The 18,187-nt window shown below is 45.2% G+C and overlaps 1 protein-coding gene across 1 annotated transcript in view; it reads right to left on the bottom strand.

Annotated features, from left to right (window-relative positions):
* Nucleotides 1–18,187, bottom strand: part of LOC105999669 (ataxin-7-like protein 1) — a 66,994-nt gene that overhangs the window by 22,531 nt on the left and 26,276 nt on the right. Inside the window, exons 3-5 of the mRNA XM_013034742.1 lie at nucleotides 14,259–14,560; nucleotides 11,123–11,205; nucleotides 9,982–10,232 (exon numbers count right to left, since the gene is read on the bottom strand). Coding sequence (XP_012890196.1) covers nucleotides 9,982–10,232; nucleotides 11,123–11,205; nucleotides 14,259–14,560 — 636 coding nt within the window. The remainder of the gene's footprint in view (nucleotides 1–9,981; nucleotides 10,233–11,122; nucleotides 11,206–14,258; nucleotides 14,561–18,187) is intronic.

Below are 18,187 nucleotides of genomic sequence, written 5' to 3'. Positions count from 1 at the left end.
ATGGGCAGGATAATGCGTACATTTCTTACCAAGCATTGCAGCCTCCTCCTTTGTTTACCCTTCCCATCCCTTCCCAGCCTCCCCCCTCCCCCCCTTTAATGGAAAATTCTTAAGATCACTTTCTTAGCCCTTATCAAATATAAAACAGAGTATTACTAACTATAGCTACCATGCTATATATTACATTCCTAGAACTTTTTCATCTTATAACTTGAAGTTGCCCCGCACCTCTTCAGACTTGGGCACTCTACCCTGTTTCTATGAGTTGATGTGTTACAGATTCATATGGCATGTGTTTGTGGGATCATATAGCATGTGTCTGTCTCTGTCTGATGTACATTACTTAGAGCAATGTCTTTAAGGTTCATCCATGTTGTTGAGCTGTTTTTTTTTTTTCGGGGGGGGGTCGGTCGGTCGTGGGGCTTGAACTCTGGGCCTGGACACTATCCCTCAGCTCTTCAGCTCAAGGCGAGTGCTCTACCGCTTGAGCCACAGCGCCACTTCCCATCCATGTTGTTGAAAACAGCAGTATTTCCTTCTTTTTATATGTGTTATATGTGTCAACATATTCCATTGTGTTATATGTGTCAACATTTCTTTAAAGGGCTGGGAATGTGGTAGAGTGCTTGCCTAGCATACATGAAGCCCTGAGTTTGCTTCCTCAGTACCATGTCAGAAAAAGTTGGAAATGGTGCTGTGGCTCAAGAGGTAGAGTGCTAGCCTTGAGCACAGAGAGGTTCAGGGACAGCGCCCAGGCCCTGCATTCAAGCCCCAGGACTGACAAAAAAAAAACAAAAACAAAAAAATTCTTTAAAGATTCATCCATCAATGGACACTTAGGCTGTTTCTATATCTTGGTTTTAGTAGCCATGGGCATGCTAAGAACTCCCATTAAAGAGGGCAGAGGAATCATAAACATTTATCTCTCTCCCTAAAATGAAGTAAAGGGATTTGAAAAAAGTCTTTAGCCTGGCACCAGTGGCTCACCCCTGTAATCCTACCTACTCAGGAAGCTGAGATCTGAGGATCATAGTTCAAAACCATCCAAAGCAGGAAAGTCTGTGAGACTCTTATCTCCAATTAACCACCAGAAAATCAGAAGTGGCACTATGGCTCAAAGTGGTAGAGCACTAGCCTTGAGCTGAAGAGCTCAGGGACAGCACCCAGGTCCAGAGTTCAAGCCCCCCCTCAAAAAAATGTCTTTAAAGCAGAAGAACAAAAAGATCAGTGGAAGCCAAGGATCAGAGGCTTATGCTTGTGATACTAGCTTCTCAGGGGCCAGAGAGCTGAGGACTGCCATTTGAAGCCAACTCTGGGAGGGAAAGCCCATGAAACTCTCACCTCCAATTAACCACCAAATAATCAAATAATCTGGAAGTGGAACTGTGGCTCAAGTGGGAGAGTGTCAGCCTTGAGTGAAAAAGCACAAGGACAGAGTCTAGGACCTGAGTCCAAGCCATAAAATCAACACACACACACACACACACACACACACACACACACACACGCACATCAAAAGATCAGCAGAGACAGTCCAAGCCATAAAATCAACACACACACACACACACACACCGAAAGATCAGCAGAGACACAGTACTGGTTATAGTGACGATTTCTTTCCAACAACCACTTAACCCTAGAGAAAACAAGTCTCTTCAATCTTGCTTGCTAATTTGGTTTAGAAAAGGGAGTACGCTGGGGCTGGGAAGGTGGCTCAGTGGTAGAGCGTTTGCCTTGCATGCATGAGGCCGTGGGTTCGATTCCTCAGCATCCCATAAGCAAAAAGAAAAAAGCTAGAAGTAGCACTGTGGCTCAAGTGGTAGAGCACTAGCCTTGAGCTGGAGAGCTGAGGGATAGTGCCCAGGCCCAGAGTTCAGATCCCACAACCAGACTGAAAAAAGAAAAGAAAAGGGCATATGCTGAGACCAAAGGAGTATATTCTAGTGCTGTGGCTCAAGTGGTAGAGCGCTAACCTTGAGCTGAAGAGCTGAGGGACAGCGCCCAGGCCCAGAGTTCAGGCCCCATGACCGGATCAAAAAAAGAAAAGGAGTATATTCTTAGGAGAGGAACACAAAGGCACATGCCTATGCACATCTGATCATATAAAGTAATATTTATAAAATGAACTCCAGGAAAAGGAAAAAAAGGGGGGGCATACAGAATAAAAGGGCATTCAGTTTTGGGGTACAGAACTTTTGACAATTTTTTTCATATTTTTTGGGGTGCCTGGTTCTGGAGCTTGAACTCAGAGCCTAGACACTGATCATGAACTTTTTGCTCAAAGCTAGCTCTCTACCACTTGAACCACAGCTCTACTTCTGGCTGTTTTAGGGCTTAATTAGAGATAAGCTTTCCTGCTCAGTCTGGCTTCAAACCATGATGCTTGGATCTCAGCTTCCTGAGTAGTTAGAATTATAAGCTTGAGCTACCTGCATTGGGCTGATTTTCAGAAGTGACACGGAAGCTCTGATAGAAGGGATGACTAGTTGGGAAGGATATGCATGTGTAGGTGTAGTCATATTCATTAGGCACTGCTATAGGCTGCTGCCATATGGCTTGGCCTATCTAGTCATTTGAATTGTGAGTCAAACAAACGCTTAAAAAATTATAAACAGCATTAGTTTATTTTGCTTGTGGTTGTGGAAGTCTATTGACAAGGTGCCAGCATCTGACCAGGGCCTTGTACTGTGGTGACACAAGATGGTAGAAGAAGAATGAGCAGACAAGAGATATAGAAAGGATGGGAGCCAAACTTTCTCTTTTATCAAAACCTCTTTTCTTTATTACCCAGTTTAAGGTATTTTGTTGTAGCAATATGAAATGGACTAAGACCATGTGATATTTGAGGGCCCTAAGGCTGGGGAAAGAGGCCTGGGAGGCAGACATATATTGCAAAAAGGAAAAAGAAAAAAATTAAGAAACAAAACAAAAACCTAGCACCAAGGTTTTCATTTACTTCAGGGTTTTCCCTTAGAACACCACTACAATTTATGCAAAGCTACTATTTGTTAATTCGTACATATTATATCCGTCACTAAATTTTAATTATATGGGCAGTCTGAGGTCAGAGAAGATTATCTAGGTTAGTGAGCGCAGAGAGGGGAGTTCCACTCCAAATTCCTTTCCAACCCTTGTTATCTAACAAACTTTTCTCTCTCTATTTTTTTTATTATTTTTTAAATTTTTTTTCTTTTTTCTTTCTTTTTTTTTTTTTTTGCCGGTTGTGGGGCCTGAACTCTGGGCCTGGGTGCTGTCCCTCAGCTCTTCAGCTCAAGGCTAGCGCTCTACCACTTGAGCCACAGCGCCACTTGTGGCTTTTTCTGCATATGTGGTGCTGAGGAATCGAACCCCAGGGCCTCATGCATGCAAGGCAAGCGCTCTACCACTGAGCCACCTTCCCAGCCTCTCTCTCTTTTTTTTGTCAGTTGTGGGCCTGAACTCTGGGACTGAGCACTGTCCCTTAGCTCTTCAGTTTAAGGCTAGCGCTCTATCACTTGAGCCACAGCGCCACTTCCGGCTTTTTTCTTTTTGCTTATGTGGTGTTGAGGAATCAAACCCAGGGCCTCATGCATGCAAGGCAAGCGCTCTACCATGGAGCCACCTTCCCAGCCCCATTTTTCTAACTCTTGAACCAACTTTCCTTTTACTAGTTTCTGAGAAGAGGTTTCATTCAAGAATATGGGAGATAAAATATTCTCAAAGTCATCAAGGTAAATTTACAGTCAGGCACTAATGGCTTACATCTATAATCCTAGCTACTCAGGAGGCTAAGACCTGGAAGATTATAGTTTAAAGTCAGCCCAGGCAGAAAAGTCTGCAAGACTCTATTTCCAAGTAACCATCATAAAAGCAAATCTGGAGGCATGGCTCAATTGATAGGGCATCAGATGAGTAAGTAAGTACAGGGCCCTAAGTTCAAACCCCAGTATCACCAAAAACAAAAACCTCACATTCTGCTGGGTGCTGGTGGCTCACGCCTGTAATCCTAGCTACTCAGGAGGCTGAGATCTGAGGATCACTGTTCAAAGCCAGCCTGGGCAGGAACATCTATGAGACTCTTATCTCTAATAAACCACTAGAAAACCGGAAGTGGCGCTGTGGCTCAAGCGGTAGAGTACTCAACTTGAGCTGAAGAGTATAGGGACAGCGCCCAGGCCCAGAGTTCAAGCCCCATGACCGACACAAAACAAAACAAGACAAAACAAAAACCTCACATTCTATCATTTTATATTAAGTCAGAATAATTCCTTTCACATGTGATAGTCCTCTTTTTTTTTTTTACCAATTATACTTCGTATAGATGAAGTATCTATTATATAAATCATTAATATGAGCATGTGCTTTGTAAGTTTTGTAGCATTACAACATTAAACCCTGATCATTTTTTTTCTCAATCTGATTACATAGGACCTTACTCTAATCTAAAATAAGCCTTTCTTCCTATTAACTTCAGACAAGAGTTCATTCTTGAGTCTTCTGGTGCCTTTATCAACTTGAAGCGTTTTAAAAAATAATACCGTTAAGCCAAGAGTGGTGACCACAATGTCACTGCAATAGTCACCATGTTGAAGCATAATACGTGAGTTTGAGGCCAGTCTGGGCTATATACAGTTAAACCTTGATTTTTTTGTGTGTGTGAGCATGCTGGTTCTGAGGTACTCAGGGTGTGGGTACTGTCCCTTAGCTTTTTTTCACCCGAGTGTTCTAGCACTTGAGCCAGAGCTCTATTTCTAGCTTTTTTTTTTTTTTGGTGGTTAATTGGAAATCAGTTTCATGGGTTTCCTGTTAAACTGTGATCCTTGGATCTCAGCCTCCTAAGTAGCTATAATTACAGGCATGAGCCACTCAAGCACTGGGCTTGAGACCTTGTCTTAAAAAGAAGACAATATGTTGGAAATGATCTGTACAACTTGGGGAGAAGGACTGGAGGGAGGGAAAGAGGGAGAAAAATGAGGGAAGAGGTAACAAGTTAGACAAGAAATGTACTCACTACCTTACTTATGCAACTGTAACCCCTCTGCACATCACCTTGACAATAAAATAATCAAATAAAGAAAAATTTCTTTAACTAATGTTTGTAATTTGCTTTTGCTTCCCACTTCTTTTCCAAAGACATTCTTTTTCCCAATGAACCTTATTTGCCCATTCTCCTGCTTCCCTAAGAGAATAGAAATACCTGGTGTTCCCTATACATGAACATTCTCCTAAAAATTACACAATCAAGGAGCAGAGCTATTTATTTATTTATATTTTGCTGATCCTGAGTTTTGAACTGTGGGCCTAGGTGCTGTCCTTGAGCTTTTGTGTTCCAGACTAGTGCTCTACCACTTAGAGCCACAACTCCACTTCTGGCCTTTTGTGGTTAATTGGAGATAAGAGTCTCACAGCCCAGCTCAGGTGGTTCACATCTATAATCTGAGCTGATATTCAGGAGGCTGAGATCTGAGGATCGCTGTTCAAAGTCAGCAGGGCAGGAAAGGCCATGAAACTCTTATCTCCAATAAACCACCAGAAAACCAGAAGTGGTGCTATGGCTCAAGTGGTAGAGCTCTCCTTGAGCTGAAGAGCTGAGGGACAGTGCTCAGGCTCAGAGTTCAAGTCCCATGACTGATCCCAAAAAAAATTTAAAAAAAAAAAAAAAAGAGTCTCACAGACTTTCTGCCTAGGCTAGCTTCAAACCATGATCCTCAGGGCTCAGCTTTCTGGGTAGCTAGGGTTATAGGCATGAGCCACCAGTACCTGGCATGAGCAGAGCTATGTAGATCCTGAAGACTCCACTGTCCACTTATTTCTTTGTTAAGTCAGGGACAGCAGTCCCTCATCAGCCAAAAATGGTGAAGAAATGTTTTCAGACCCAGCTCCTTAAGAGTACTTAGGGACTCCTAAGTGATTCTTCATGAATTGGAGACCATGGCTTTGCATGTATGTGTGAAGAAAGAGGAGATAAACTGTGAAAGGATCCATCACATCCATCCCAGGGGACCACATGGAGGCAGGCAGGCACAGGAGAAAGATTATTACAAGGTTTATCAGAGGAGCCATATTTCCCCCAGAGAGGGAGCACACGGCAGCCTCCACTATCTAGGTAGCAGCAGCTGGGTCTGGGGGGGGGGGCAGGGTAGGATGTGAGGCAGATGGGAGTTCAGGTGGGTCTGGGCAGAGAGAGGGAGGGGCCAGCTGTATGGCAGGAACTGCAGGGCAGGGATGAGCTCAAGTCTGAGTGTAGCTGAGGACCAAAGGTGGGCATAATGCTTACAAACTGGCTTCAGTGGCAGCACCATGGAGGGCTGCACTGGAATAAAAATACTTGATAGCTACAAAGACTTTGAAAGTCACTAAACATAGTCTGCCCCAGGTTCGTGGTTTCATTTTCTTTTCTTCTTTGTTGGTTGTGGGGCTTGAACTCAGGGCCTGGGCATGGTCCTTGAGCTCTTTGCTCAAGATTAGTGCTCTACCACTTTGAGCCATAGTTCCACTTCCAGTTTTCTGGTGGTTAATTGGAGATGAGTCACATAGACTTTCCTGCTTGGGCTGGCTTTGAACCAGAATCAATAGTTCTCAGCCTTTTGGGTAGCTAGGTTGACAGGTGTGAGCCACCAGAGCAAAACTCATGGTTACATTTTCTATAGTTTTAGTTATCCAGGGTCAAACATGGTCCAAAAATATTAAACAGAAAAATGTTGAGGGCTGGGAAGGTGGCTCAGTGGTAGAGCGCTTGCCTTGCATGCCTGAGGCCCTGAGTTCGATTCCTCAGCACCAAGGCCGGAAGTGGCGCTGTGGTAGAGCGCTAGCCTTGAGCTGAAGAGCTGAGGGACAGCGCCCAGGCCTAGAGTTCAGGCCCCACGACCAGACCACCCCCTCAAAAAAAAAGAAAAATGTTGAAATGAACAATTGGTAAGTTTTAAAATACATTTCTGAGTAGTATGAGAAAATCTTACGTGGTTCTGCTCTGTCTGCCGGCATATAGAGCATCCCACTGTCTGATGTATCCACACGCTATATGCTACCCTACATTACTTAGCTGGCAGCCCTGTTCATTATTGACTGTCACAGTACTGCAGTGCTTTTGTTCAAATAACCTTTAATTTTAGTTAACCAAGGCCCCAAAGTACAATAGTAGTAGTGCTGGCCAATTTTATTATAGTAGGTTGTTATAATTGTTCTATTTTATCACTTTCTTTTCCTTTTTTTCTTTTGGTCGTGGGCCTTGAACTCTGGGCCTGGGCGCTGTCCCTCAGCTCTTCAGCTCAAGGCTAGGGCTCTTACTTGAGCTACAGTGCCACTTCTGGTTTTCTAGTGGTTTATTGGAGTTTCACAGACTTTCCTGCCCGGGCTGGCTTTGAACTGCGATCCTCAGATCTCAGCCTCCTAAGTAGCTAGGATTACAGGCTTGAGCCACCGGCACCCGGCTCACTTTCTTTTCCTGTTAGTTACTGTGCCTATTTTATTTTATTTTTTTTTTTTTTGTCGGTCGTGGGGCTTGAACTCTGGGCCAGGGCGCTGTCCTTCAGCTCTTCAGCTCAAGGAGCGCTCTACCACTTGAGCTACAGCGCCACTTCCGGTTTTCTGGTGGTTTATTGGAGATAGGAGTCTCACGGTCTCTCCTGCCCAGGCTGGCTTTGAACAGTGATCCTCAGATCTCAGCCTCCTGAGTAGCTAGGATTACAGGCGTGAGCCACCAGCGCCCGGCTACTGTGCCTATTTTATAAATTAACTTTGATTACAGCAATGTGTGACTAGGAAAACAAACCCACAAAAATACAGGATTTGATACTAACTGCAATTGTAAACACCCATGAAGTCTAAATAAATAATGGGGGACTATTTATACAGAATAGCTCTTCCTAGATGTCTGGAACAGAATTGTCTCTAAGTCTAAAACAAGGGTAATAGTCTTAAACAATAACCAGCTTTATAGTGAACAATCTTGCACGACTATCTGTGGTGGTTCATGCCTATAATCCCAGCTACTCAGGGAATATAGAGGAGGTTGTGATTCTAAGCCAGCCTGGATAAAAATTAGGAAGACCTTCTCTCAGAAATGAGGTGAGTGTGGTAGTTCACATATATGATCACAGCTACTCAGGAGGGAGGGGTACGAAGATCAGTTTGAGGCTGACCCAGGCAAAAAAGTGAGACCTTATCTGAAAAATGAACTAAAAGTGATAAAAGACTGGAGGTGTGGCTCAGTGACAGATGACAAGTATGTAACAGTGGCTACAATGATGGAAACGCATAGGGGCCAGTTCTGCTTGACTGCATATTCTTAAATGCCTGGAGCTGAGCTTGGTTATAATGGTTGAAGAATTCTGCTGTCAGATATTCAGATGTGTACCAAAAGTGCCAGGAATATGAGAGTGAGGATCTGGTGAAAAAGGGACAGTTGCCATCAAATATTTATTTTTGCTTTAAAAATCAACTACCTGGGGCTGGGAAGGTGGCTCAGTGGTAGAGTGCTTGCCTCACATGCATGAGGCCCTGGGTTCAATTCCTCAGTACCACATAAGCAGAAAAAGCCAGAAGTGGTGCTGTGGCTTAAGTGGTAGAGCGCTAGCCTTGAGCTGAAGAGCTGAGGGACAGTGCCCAGGCCCAGAGTTCAGGCCCATGACTGACAAAAAAAAAAAAAAAAATCAACTCCCTGCTCTCCTTTTCTAGCAATGTTCTCCAAAAGCCTACTTACTTATTGGACAATATGCAGGTACATTGCATGCATAAAACATCAGATAACACAACTATCTGTACTTTTCATTGAATATTGTTAATTTTCCTTTTTATATAAAGTATTGATATTTGAGCCTTAGCCATTTTCTAAACTCTATAGTTTTAAATTCAGGGTCTAGTTTCATCTTTTTGTTTCTCTCTACCCTTCCTTGAGAATATCTAACCTGGTACCTGGCTTATAGAGTAAGTACTCAATGGCTTTGTGTGTGTGCGTGCCAATCTTGGGTGCTGTCCTGAGCTTTTTTTGCTCAAGGCTAGCATTCTACTACTGGAGCCATAGCTCCACTTCCAGCTTTTTGTTTTTGTTTTTGGTGATTAATTGAAGTTAAGACTTTCCTGCCTGGGCTGGCTTCAAACTGCAATCTTCAGATTGCAGCTTCTTGAGTAGCTAGGATTACAGATACGAGCTAAAGGCACCTGGCTCAATGGATATTTTTGAATAAATATAATTCTCTGTCACATTACCAAGAGTCTACTGCTCACCAAAACAGACATACACACTTTAAATATGCTTTTAAACCAAACAAGTTTCAATTCTGTTGTGTGTCTTTTCCTTTCTGCTTACTAGAAGCAAAAAAAAAAAAAAAAAAAGGCCCAAACAGGTGGCTCAGAAGGGCAGCCTGCTTGTCATGGAGAGAAATACAAGAACAAACAACCTCAACTCTGCCAACTTCCCCCTTGGTCTTGATCATCAGAGAGTAGGGGAAAATAAATCATAGACCCTGTGGCAATTGGGCTCATGTGGTTCAGGTTGTTCTTGATCTTCCTAAGGCTTCCCCATCCTACTCCAGGAATCGTCAACTAATATAAAATCCCAAGCAGCCAGCAACTTACCCATAGCTGAGTTATCACCCTTCCAGGTTCTTATTTCTAGCTTGCTTTTTTTTTTTTTTTTGGTGGGGAGGGAGGGTGAGGGGACAGGGCATATACTGGAACAAGGTAGTACTAGCACTCTACCACTTGAGCCGCACCCACAGCTCATGTTCCTCTGTAAAAACATACACTGTCTGATAAAGTTCTGCTACAGAGACTGATGCTGCATGTGACAATGATGACAGACAGCAGTACAATGTGCTGAACACGATATGGTTAAGGCTTTGTATGCACACAGCCTTATTTAAACTTCAAAAGCACCTAATGAGATCATACCATCATGATTTCACTTAATGCATAATCCAACCATACTCAGCACACTTCACCATCAAGGTAAAGTCCCCTGACCAAGGATTCAGGGCTTCTATTTGCCATTGCAGGACTTACCTGGGGAGCACAGAGTTAGGTGGCCTGGATTTCGCAGGAGATGTGACTTTCGGTTCTGGCCCGGAGCTCCCTGAAGATCCGGGCAGAGAATCCTGAACTTGCCCAGTTTGGTTTGGAAGTATTTCCCTTGTGGAAGTCAGGAGATGCTCTTTAACTTCTTTCTCCCGGGACTTGGCTTTGTGTTCTGCCAGGAGGAGGTCGAATTGCTTTTTCCGGCCTGGGACTGCCCTCCGATGGCTTAGTGAATGTGTCTAAGGAGAAGAGAGATGAGAAGCACAGCCTCTTTGATCAGCACATAAACTTGCTTCCCCAGGCCCTTGCATTTCAGAAATAGCAACCATGGCAATTTAGAGGTGCTTGACAAGTCAACTTCAAAACAACAGCTCTTGTTCTGCGGCTGGGGAGAGGCAGAGATCCCTCGGATGCAACCATGCTCTACACTCCTGGTGTTAACAAGCCAATGCTTCCTCCAAACAAATGGCATGAGATGACGAGTCTCCACGCAGAACCCATGAAAACCTCTCTGATGAAAAGCAACCGTGAGGGAATGCTAGAGTTAATCCAAGGGCAGGTGGGAGTCTCCAGTCGGCCCAGACAAACAGAGCCACTAGGCAGGGAGGGCCTTAGCTTTCATCCTGATGCCAAGAAGCACTACCAGTTCAGGAGGAAATATGGGGCTTTGGGATGCCCAGTGGCAGTCAGCCACCTTGGGTCCTCTGTCCCCTGGCCACCTCGTGTGCCTGGATCAAGGATGCAGCATCTCATCCTTCTCTCTAGGGCTGTCTTTCAGGGCGCTGCTGCCACCGCCGCCGCTGCTCCTGCATACATTAAACCGTAGCAGGCTTTAGAACCGCCTGTGAGTGCCTATAAATACAATTTACTGTCTGGCCTCCCAAGTAACTGGGGAAGCCTAGTGTTCTCTCTCTCTCTCTCTCTTTCTCTCTCTCTCTCTTCCTTAAAAAGCCAGCCAGCTTGAGGCAGGCACTGTTACTGTGGATGAGAAGAAAGCATTTCCCTTACAAAGAACAGCTGGAGGTCATGTCGAGGTTCCACACCCTGCCGTGTGCAGAAAGTGGCATGCAAACATTTCGACAAAGGCCCCAGCGAGAGCAGGAAGTATTTTTTATGGAAAGAGAAATACCTTGCAGGTGAGGGATCTTGTGCAAGGTTTCTTTGTCTCGGGATCCAATACTCCACAGTGTTTATTTGGGTCAAATTCTCTCTCTGGTTTAAGAAACAAATAAAAAATATAAGAAAAAAGGAGACTAAATAGGATTTGGCATTAAGACTACATTAAAAAAATGCACATATGACATATGCACCAACAAGTGAGATATTGTCAGGCAATCTGTTTTTTTTTTCTTCTGTTTTTCTTTTCTTCTTCTTTTTTAAACCGGCTGCTAATATTCTTCAAGAACTTCTCAGGGAGAGATGGCACTCTCCTTTGAACCTGGCCTTCCTAAGTCCAATAAGGGAATAGGGTGGGAAGCGACACCACAGGCAAAAGAGCCAGACTGCTCTTTATTATACTTTATTATACAGGACTTTATTATACTTAAAATGGTCCTACAGGTTCTTGGCACTTCGAGCATGGCAGATGCATGTCAGGGACAGCCACCTGAGACCCAGGAACCCCTACTCCTCAGACTGCTCCCATAGTTCCTAGCCCCGCCCCCACCCTGGCCTTCCTGCTACCTTAGCCATTTAAGTGGGAGATTGTTCCTTGACATGTCAGCCTGACCTGCCCCTCGTGCTCTGCAAAGCCTTCAATGTGGGCTTTCCACACAGCCTTGTGAACCAACTAAATCATTTCCCTGATTCAGAACATTCTGCAGAGCCATAGATAAGGGCAGGGAAAAGTCTGAGTTCCTTTGTGTGGCAGAACCTGAAGTGCCTAGAGAGCAAGCCCTGGTAAATCTCTCAGCTTGCTCTGCCCTGATGTCATGGTCCTGAAGCCCCACAGCCCAAGGTACTCTGGCCTCCAGGGATGAAGGCTGGAAGGTCTGGCTTTCTCTATATCTTTCCTGCTTTCTGGTTGGACTACTTTTTTGTTGATGGCTTATATGGAGGTTACATCTAAGGATCCTCCATTGCTTCTGGGATAACATCTCTGGAAAACATGGGGACCCGAGTCCTGCAGAGCAGAAATGTACAGCTCTGGGTGTATGGGTGAGATGGCTGCTGCGGGCAGGGGTTCTTCAGCAACTTGGGCATCCCTAGGGCTACAAACTCTGTTTCCCTAGGCTGAAAACTGCCTGCATTGGTGGCATAAACTTGGATATAATGAATGAATGTTTCACAGGAGTTTCAGGATCTCTGCACTGGTGGTTATGTTGATGCAAGCAAGCCATTCTTATACTCACAGCTATCAAAATGCAACCCCCCCCTTTTTTTGATCGGTCATGGGGCTTGAACTCTGGGCTTGGGTGCTATCCCTCAGCTCTTTTGCTCAAGGCGAGTGCTCTACCGCTTGAGCCACAGCGCCACTTCCAGTTTTCTAGTGGTTTATTGGAGGTAAGAGTATCACGGACTTTCCTGCCCAGGCTGGCTTTGAGCCATGATCCTCAGATCTCAGCCTCCTGAGTAGCTAGGATTACAGGCGTGAGCCTCCGGCGTGAGCCACCGGGAGCCACCGGCGCCTGGCTCCTCCTGTTTTTTTTTTTAAACACTTCATTTTTCAGGGAAGAAAACTGCTAGTCCTAAGGCTGTTCTTTTCTTGGAACCCTTTTCTCAGCAGGCAGTGGGTGCCAGGGTAGCAGGCCCCAGGCTGTCTGCTGTGGTGGCCTTCCCCTGGTGTACAAACCCACACCAGCACCTCGTGTTGGTCTAGAACTGAGAGAGGTTCTGGCTGGGGTAGGCACTGCCTGCCAAGGGTGAGGGCAAGGTAGAAACAAGCAAAAGCTCCAATGAAATAAAATAACCCACAAAATGCAAAATAACCACACACACACACACACACACACACACACTCCCTAAACAACTTCAGACTGGGACACCAACTGGAAGCCAAGGCCATGCCTCTCATGTAATGAGAACCATGGCTGCTGGACTCAAGACACAGGCTCCCCCCCCCGCCCCAGGGATGTTCCTACCCATTTCTGCACTAGCCATTTGGGAGGAGAGAAGTTGGGGACTCAGCCCATAGATTGAGACCCCCCCCACAATGCTTGTAGACAGCGACAGGCACTATGTTCTCTGGTTTTGATGATTATTTTTATGTTTTTATGGTATTGAGATTTGAACTCAGGGCCCTGTGCTTGCTAGGCAGGCATTCTACCAGTTGAGCCATACTCCCAGCTCTCTTTCTTGATAGTGCGTGAACAAGACATGGAAAGTTGTGCCAGGCACACAGTACTTGTTTTGCTTTAATGCTTTGGACCTAAGGCCTGAGATACTTAAAAAGAAAAAGACACAAGTTTGGAGTTACAGATGTACGATAGAAAACTAGAAATGCAGATAAACATGAAATCCGAAATAAGAAATTACCCACACCTCTTAAGGTTCTTAAAATTCTTGCTCATACCAGAAGATACCTTCTCTCTCAATGGGTGGTTTTCACTGTAGTTCATTTTTCCTGTCCACTGTTAGATAGCACCCATGGTGTGTGGAGAAGTTATGAAGTTTATACCTTTGGTTGTTTGGAGAGAACAGAACTTCTGGATTTCATTCTTGGGCAGATCCAAAGCAAATATTATCCCCACTGGGCCTCTAGCAGGGCCATGTCTGCTCAGACAACTTCCCCACCCCGCCCTATACTGTGCCAGCCCCAGTGGGAATTCCAGCCTGACTATGGGGAAGGGTCAGATGTAGCTCCACCTACAGAATCACCCTACAGTGCTGTGACATGAAGGATGGAGGCCGTGTCTCCTTGTGCAGTCCATCTATGGGGCTGGCCCAGCATGCTGTGTGACATGCTGGTAGACTACCCAACCTCAAAGCAGTGATGCTTTTACAGCAGCCAGGGGTCGTCCAGCCACTCAGCATCGTTGGTTGCACAGCCATCTGTGAACTCAGAGTTCACAGACTTGCTCCTTGAGCCACTGGGGATAACTCCTGCTAAACACTTAACAAAGCCAGAGTCTTTATCTGCCCCAGGAATAAGAGAATCAGTTCTCCTTTGCATTTTTAGATGGGGGATCCTGTTTGCAAATATACGCCATGTCCCCTTGACAATGAAACAACGCTGCTTAATTATATGACTATATCATTCCTTGGTTACAGAAGGGACTGAGTTTTAGTCTTATCATGAACCAGACTCTAATGATACGGACACATACCTGAAAGTCTCCGGTAAGGCTTGTTGTTGTTTTTGGTGCCATTTTGGTGTTTCTTGTCTATGGTGGCGGACAGGATCCCTTTGCCATTTAAGATCTTCTCAGGTGAAGGTGGCACCGACTTAGACATCAGGATGGGCTTAATTAGAGGTGGGGCGGAGACAGCAGAAGAGGAAGAGGAGGAGGAGGAGGAGGAGGAGGAAGAAGTGACTGCAGTAGTGGTTGTAGAGTTCATTTTGACATTGGCACCATCTGCCTTCACTAGGTTAGGAATTTTCTCTAAACTGACTACGGGAACCGGAACACTGAAAAATAAAGGAACAAACACACACAATTGCCTTCTTTGATACATCTGGTCTACTGAGGAGCTACACCGCTTATCAGTATCAGAACACTTCCTTATCACTTATTTATACTCCTCCTATAGGCAAGCAGCATGGTTCCAGTTTTGATGGGAGGGAGATTTGTGCTGTGGAGAGGACCAATGGGGGGTATGAGGCTGGCACAAAGCCTGGGCATGGATCAGAGCTGACTGATTAGCTCCCGCACTGGATTGTCCACATGGATCCTATAAGTTCCCCCACCCCTATCAAGCCCTGTATGTGGGTCATGTCTGACATAGCACCATGGGCAGAACAAGGACTTTGCTGTGAAGCCGAGGGAGAGATGCTGTCTGTGAGGGACAGACAGCAGGCCACTGTTGAATCAGGCCTCCGCCTCCCTGCTCTGTAGTCTCCCACTTCGGCACAATTGGGCCTGACACCTGCTTAGCTCTGAAGCACTGACAGGATCATGCCACACAGAGGCATGGCTTCAGGCCAGCATGCCACGCTCCATGCTGTCGGAGAGCTTCTGGATCACTCTCCTATGCTGGGGATGGGCTCGAATGAAGTAAGCCGCCATGTACTATTATCCAATATTCCATTTTAGGAAGCTAGTTATGTAAATAGGCAATTCTCCAGGCTGGCAGGTGAGAGGATGAATTTTAAGAAGGCAAGAGCACAAAGGTGTGCATTTACTCTTCAGAATCTGTCACCTTCGCCCCATTTCCCTGCTATTTCTCCTGTCATGGAGGGGTACTTGATTTCTGTGGTTCTTTAATGCTGGACAACCTTATGTTTGGGGGGCTGTGAAGGACTCTGGCTCAAGGTCTTGATAGATGAGATGAATAAGCTTTGCTTTGGTCTCTGAACCAGACTCCCTTTCCTCCTGGCAGGAGAGGCGAATGCTAACACTTTGGCTCCCCAATCATTTTTGAGCTGAGAGTGGAGCTGACTTAGCTACTTGAATGCCAAATGATTGAGAAGGTGGCTCTTACATGTGTGTAGACAATGCAGGGCATTGTCTACACACATTGTTTTGGCAGGGGAGAAATCCTTTCCACTCACAGGGCTGGCTCCCCCTTTTCTAAGATATGTTCATGGATCATTTCTTTCCTTCCTTTCCCTCCCTTCCTCTCTCCTTTCCTCCCTTCCTTCTTTCTTTTTTTGTCAATTGTGGGGCTTGAACTCAGGGCCTGGACACTGTCCTAAGCTTTTTTGCTCCAGGCTAGTGCTCTACCACTTTGAGCCACAGTGCTACTTCTGGTTTTCTTTTCTTTTTTTGGGGGCGGGGTCCGGTCGTGGGGTCTGAACTCTGGGCCTGGGTGCTGTCCCTCAGCTGTTCAGCTCAAGGCTAGTGCTCTACCATTTGAGCCACAGCGCCACTTCTGGCTTTTTTCTTTTTGCTTATGTAGTGCTGAGGAATTGAACCCAGGGCATCAGGCATGCAAGGCAAGCGCTCTACCACTGAGCCACCTTCCCAGCTCCTACTTCTGGTTTTCTGATCATTAATTAGAGATGAGTCTCACAGTCTGTCTTATCTGGGCTGGTTTTGAACCACAAACCCCAGGTCTCAGCCTCCTGAGTAGCTAAGATTACTGGTTCGTCCCTCCCCTCTTCCCTCCCTCCCACCCTCCTTTCCTTCCTTCCTTCCTTCTTTCCTTCCTTCCTTCCTTCCTTCTTTCCTCCCTCCCTCCTTTCCTCCCTCCCTCCATCTTTCCTTCCTCCCTCTCTTTCTTTCCAGGGGCTTGAACTAAAGGGCTGGGTGCTGTCTCTGAGCTTTTTTGCTCAAGGTTAGAGTTCTACCACTTCAGCCACAGCTCCATTTCTGGATTCTTTAGTGGTGAATTGGGGATTCGAGTCTTATACATTTTCCTGCCACAGCTGGTTCTGAACCTTGATCATTAGATCTCAGCCTCCTGAGTATGAGTAGGAGTATGAGGCACTGGCAAATCATTTCTTTGATTAACTCAATCAAGCAATTATTTTTGTAGTCCCTGTAGTCTGTTCTGACTCTGAAACAGGATCACAGATATTAGGTACAGATCTTTGCCAGTGAAAAAGATGCAGTGGAACAGACTGTGGTTGGACAACACTGACTTCCCCCTAGATCATGTGCCTTCCTGGTCTGGAGGAGGGTGGTGTGGGACTTCAAGTTGTGGGAAGAGAAACTGGAATGGAGGATTTTAGTAATAGGTGATGCCATTGCCAGTATCTGCCCTTGATGGGTGTCTTAGTCAATGAGAGCAAGAGCTGACCTGTTGCTGCTGTCTATTTAATGGTGATTCTCTAAGCACACACATGTCAGTTGCTAAAGAAATTCTTTTACCTGACTTACGTAACTGTAACTCCTCTGTTCATCACCTTTATAATAACACTAAAAAATAGTTTAAAAAAACCCTGAAAGTAAAAAAAAAAAGGTTGGGCTGGGAATGTGACTTAGTGGTACAGTACTTGCCTGGCAATCATGAAGCCTTGGGTTCCATTCCTCAGTACTACATAAACAGAAAAAGCTGGAAGTGGGACTGTGGTTCAGTTGGTAGATTGCTAGCCTTAAGCAAAAGAAGCTCAGGGACAGTGCCCAGACCCTGAGTTCAAGCCCCACCACTGGCAAAAAAAAAAAAAAAACAATAAAATAAAAATAAAAAAATCTTGAAAAATGAGCTAAAACGCTATACAGATGTTTCCCAATGAAATTACCATGTGCCATGATTTAAATGTGCTTCCCCAACACTCATCTTAGAAACTTAATCCCAAAATTCATGCTTTGATGGTGTTTGGAGATAGAATCTTTGAGAGGTAATTAGAATTTAGTGATCTTGATGGTGAGGGCTCTATGATGGGATTAGTAGCTTTATACTAGGAGGAAGGGAGACCTGCACTAACACTTCTTCACTGTACCCACGCTATGAGAGGCCCTCTGCCATACTGTGTCACAGCTTCAGGACCATTGCCAGATACCAGCATCCTGATCTTAGACCTCTTTGCCTCCAGAATGTGCAAAATAAATACCTTTGCTTTATAAAGTCTGTGGGGTTTTGTTATAGCAACAGAAAATAGAAAAAGACATTGCCACATCCTTGATTCTTTCCAAAGGCTAAATATATGCAAAGTTGTATGATATTATGAAATAGGATTCTTACTTCTTTACCCTGTCAAAAAAAATCACAAGTTATAAAAATCAGGATCTCAGCTGGGCACCAGTGGCTCACACCTGTAATCCTAGATACTCAGGAGGCTGAGATCTGAGGATCGGTTCAATGCCAGTCTGGGCGGGAAAGTCCGTGAGACTCCTATCTCCAATAAACCACTAGAAAACCAGAAGTGGCATTGTGGCTCAAGTGGTAGAGTGCTCGCCTTGAGCTGAAGAGCTGAGGGACAGTGTGCAAGTCCAGAGTTCAAGCCCCATGACCAACAACAACAAAAAAATCAGCATCTCAAAAGGTATTTGAGCCGGGCGCTGGTGGCTCACGCCTGTAATCCTAGCTACTCAGGAGGCTGAGATCTGAGGATCGCGGTTCAAAGCCAGCCTGGGCAGGAGAGACCGTGAGACTCCTATCTCCAATAAACCACCAGAAAACCGGAAGTGGCGCTGTAGCTCAAGTGGTAGAG

The sequence above is a fragment of the Dipodomys ordii genome, unplaced genomic scaffold (genome assembly GCF_000151885.1).
Source record: "Dipodomys ordii isolate 6190 unplaced genomic scaffold, Dord_2.0 Scaffold195, whole genome shotgun sequence".
In the NCBI taxonomy this organism is placed as follows: Eukaryota; Metazoa; Chordata; class Mammalia; order Rodentia; family Heteromyidae; genus Dipodomys; species Dipodomys ordii.
Note: the sequence above shows the minus strand (reverse complement) of the source record. Positions and strands in the feature narration are given on the sequence as shown.